Source organism: Betta splendens, chromosome 17 (assembly GCF_900634795.4).
Source record: "Betta splendens chromosome 17, fBetSpl5.4, whole genome shotgun sequence".
NCBI classification, from domain to species: Eukaryota; Metazoa; Chordata; class Actinopteri; order Anabantiformes; family Osphronemidae; genus Betta; species Betta splendens.
In genome coordinates, this window is record NC_040897.2 from 16,450,082 (window position 1) to 16,453,858 (window position 3,777).

The following is a 3,777-nucleotide window of genomic DNA, read 5'->3' on the forward strand; positions in this document are numbered from 1 at the left end:
CGCACACAAAGCTTCTGATGATGAAGGTGCTGATTCACGGCTCAGTTGACGTGGTGCTGGTTCTGAGGATCACTGAGCTGTTGTCGGGTCCAGTCTGTTGTAGGACTGTTGCTTGTCCTCATATATAAATATACAGCGCATACAGAACGCTGGGTCTCGGTACCATCAGAGGTCCACCTACGCCTGCCTCAGGATGACCCAGGACCGGTCCAGAGGCTTGGAGTGCAGTTTGGCAGGTGCCTGTCCACGTCACGGCTCCTGTGGGGCAGGATTTATGCTCCATCTGACGCTGAGCTGTGATTACTGCACATGTCGGCTCCGTTTTCATCCCGTTGGACAACATGCTCATAATTAATCTTGGCATAAATCTGGACTTTGGCAGCTGGAGCCAGCGACACACAGTGTCCTAAGCTTTAATGGCTGACAACACAAATACAAACATCCTCCAGGACCGGGCTGTACCTGGTCCTGGTTCAGGCTAATGTTCTGTTCAGAACCCGTGCTAGTCACAGCTCCTGTGCTGGTGAGATGTAAACAGAAACAGGAGGGAAGCGTCGCCAACGGCAACAGATGTCGCCTCATACACATCCTACGATCTGTTTACAGCAGGTCTCACACAGGTGATGGTGCCGGCTCGACCCAGTGGGAGACACATGTGGTTCTGTGAATCTAAAACACACACGAACCCAAACGGACGAAGAGAGACTAGCGCAACTAAAACTGACAGAAACCGCTATAACGAAATTACCCACAAGATGAAAATAATCCAGAGAAGCAGAACCAGAACCAGCCTGGGCCTTCTACCCACAGATATCTGGTTTTAGGGAGTAGACGAGGGCCTGACAGCAGAGCGGCCTCAGCTTCTCCTCCCAACGCGACGCTGTGGGTCGTCCATTAAACATGAGCATCTAAAAATAAAGGCCAGCGGAACCGCTCGCTTTAATCTGGGCCAGAGCATCAGAACATGAAGACAGCGACACAAAGAGCAAGGACGGTTCATGTCCGGATGACCTCTGACCTCTGCAGGGACAGGATCCAAGGCCCAGCGTGGATCACACAGATCAGAACCAGAAGGTTCAGGGTCAGAACATTTACTATCATGTGCAGGGAAGTAAACAGCAGCATCCACTACAGTACTTCATGCAGTACTATGTACTGTACTAAACTGGGACATTAAGGTAGGTACTACTACTACTACTACTACTACTACCCTTTTACTTTCTCCTTCTCCTCCTCCACAACCTTTCCCTCCCTCCATCGTCCTCCTCCTCCTCCTCACTCCTTCACTTTCCCCTTCCCTCCCCAACCCTTTTCCTCCTTCCTCCAATCCTTTACTTTCTCCTTCTCTACCCAAACTTTCCCTCCCTCCATCTTCCTCCTCCTCCTCTTCCTCGGTCCCTGTAGGTGAGGCGTCTGATTGGGCGCCAGGTTGGACGAGGAGGCTTCGGGAAGTCACATGGTTCATGCTTCCAGCTCCGTGAGACGCCATTTTGGAGGAAAGTTTGGAATTTGTAAACCTGGGGAGGAGGAGAAGGAGGCGGAGGAGGAGAGGGAGGAAAAAGAAGAGAGGAGACGCAGGAGAAGCGAACGGAGCAGAGGAGGAGGCTCGACTCTGGGGAACTTCGACACGCACGCAGGGCGCAGGCTCCGGGAGGCGGCCGCTCTGGAGTTGAGGCTCCTCCGTCTGGAACTTTGTCCCTTCGCCGCAGCTGCAGCGGCGGCCGCGCGCGTCCGCTCCGCCCGGAAACGCGGCGTTTTTTCGGCCACTTTGGCCGAAGCTGCGTTCCCACCTCTGCTCCCGCCGTGAGACGCGCTGCTCGCCGGGCAGGAGCCTCTGCGACGTGAAGAGCAGTCGGAGAGCCGCCCACTGGAGCTTCTGGGGCTTGACTCCGAACGGGTTTCCTGGGGGAGCCGGTGTCGTCGCCTTGGACGGGGCGGGTTCCCCGGACCGGACTTTGGAGGCTGTTGGGCTCGAAGGGAACTTGGTGTCGCCGCTGACGGATTTCTCCTCCAGTCCGGATTGTAGCGCAGACAGCGGCGTTGACAGGCGGAGCACACGGACAGAGCCGTACTGTGTAGCTAACTAGCTCCGAGCCGAGCCGAGCCGAGCCCGACCAGACCCAGCCAGACCCAGCCATGCCAGTCAGAAAGAAAGGTAAGCCGCTTTCCCTTGAAGCTAGCGTGGCTAGCGGAGGCTGCTGGCAGAAAGTCCGCTTAGCCCCAAAGCAGGCTAAAAGTTCTACACACGCACCGGGACACGGAGCCGGTCCACACGGCCCGCAGAGGCCGGGCCGGGCCGGGCCGGGCCGGACCGGGCAGGTAAGGTGAGGGGAGAAGGCTAGCCGGCTAGCTGCCGCTGCTAACAAGTTCTACGTGGGGCAGCTTGTTTGGAGGAGCGCGACTAAAAATAAACGAATCAAATGTTCAGACGAACGGAAACGAAACCAGAGGAAAACTGGCTCAAAACGTTAAAACTACGTTCGCCCGAGCGCTGAAGTACCACGTTACATGTACTGTTACTGTAATACTGCACGTTTTAATGCATCACACGTAGTGGACAACCGTAGTTACCAGAGTTACTGTGTTTCGTTGTAGTAGTTGGTGTATTTGAAGTCACAGTACTGAATATATTATTATACTGCTATTATAGTAGTAGTATGCTCAGAACCAGAAGTAGTATGTTACTACAAGTACTTGGTGTGTGTATATGTGTGTGTTCTTCCATCTCTGCTTTGTCTCCGTCCTTTCACGGCTGTTTTATTTAGTCTCCACGATGTTCAAAGTAAAGTTTTTCACTGTTTTGTTTCATGTGTCTTTTAATGTAAAGGTATTTGTTCTTCACAAACCCGTCACTGAAGCGCTTTTGTTGGTCTGTGAAGTTCTTCGGCTCATGAACAAACGAATGAGCCGACTTTCGTCCAGGACCTTTCAACTCCGGCTTTTTATTCCAGCGCTGTAAAATGTTTTCTCTCAGTTTAGTTTGTTCGGCTTCACAGATAAAGGTTCTGGGCCTCAAACGCTAATCTGTGTGGTCTGAGCTCAGTCCCTTTACATTTTCCGTATCTAAATCCCCTTTTCTACTCTCCTGAAACCTGAAATCTTTTCAAGTATTATTTACCTGTGACGTCTGCGAGCAGCCAGGAGGGTTTTATGCGCAGACATTGAAGCGTCTGCAGCTGCTCGTGTCCTGACTCACCCCTGCTTCCTCCCCCGTCCTCCAGATGCTCAGCGGGCCCTGCTGCTGCTGGAGGAGTACCGGGCCAAGCTGGACCACGCCGAGGACCGGCCGCTCCGACGCTCCGTCCAGAGGGTCATCGACATCTTCCAGAGCAACCTGTTCCAGGCGCTCATAGGTACGACCCGGTCTGGGCCCGGCCCACGGCCCGCCAGGGGTCCGCTGTGGCTTTAGTGTGCAGCAGAGTGACTGAGCGGCTGCTGGACCTGCTGCTGGACCTGCTGCTGGACCTGCTGCTGGACCTGCTGCTGGACGCTGTGCTTTCAGCCTCCACATCATCTAGCGGCGCTGTCCCTGTCTTTACTGTAACGATGGACACAAGTTGACTCATCAGACGTCCCCACCTCAGTTTGACTGCAGCCATAGTTAGTGTTGGCGACCAGATCGCTGCTGCTGCTGCTACTACTACTACTACTACTACTACTGCTGCTGCTATTACTACTACTGCTGCTGCTATTACTACTACTGCTGCTGCTGCTGCTACTACTGCTGCTACGGCTGCTGCTATTACAACTACTACTACTACTACTTCTACTACTGCT

General features: G+C 53.7%; 1 protein-coding gene across 1 annotated transcript in view; it reads left to right on the forward strand.

The window, feature by feature from the left end:
- The first annotated feature begins 1,460 nt into the window (after positions 1-1,460).
- LOC114844622 (discs large homolog 1-like protein) overlaps positions 1,461-3,777 on the forward strand; it is a 51,612-nt gene continuing 49,295 nt past the window's right edge. Inside the window, 2 exon segments of the mRNA XM_029132134.3 lie at positions 1,461-2,155; positions 3,222-3,353. Of these exon segments, the coding sequence (XP_028987967.1) occupies positions 2,137-2,155; positions 3,222-3,353 (151 nt within the window). The 5' untranslated portion in view covers positions 1,461-2,136.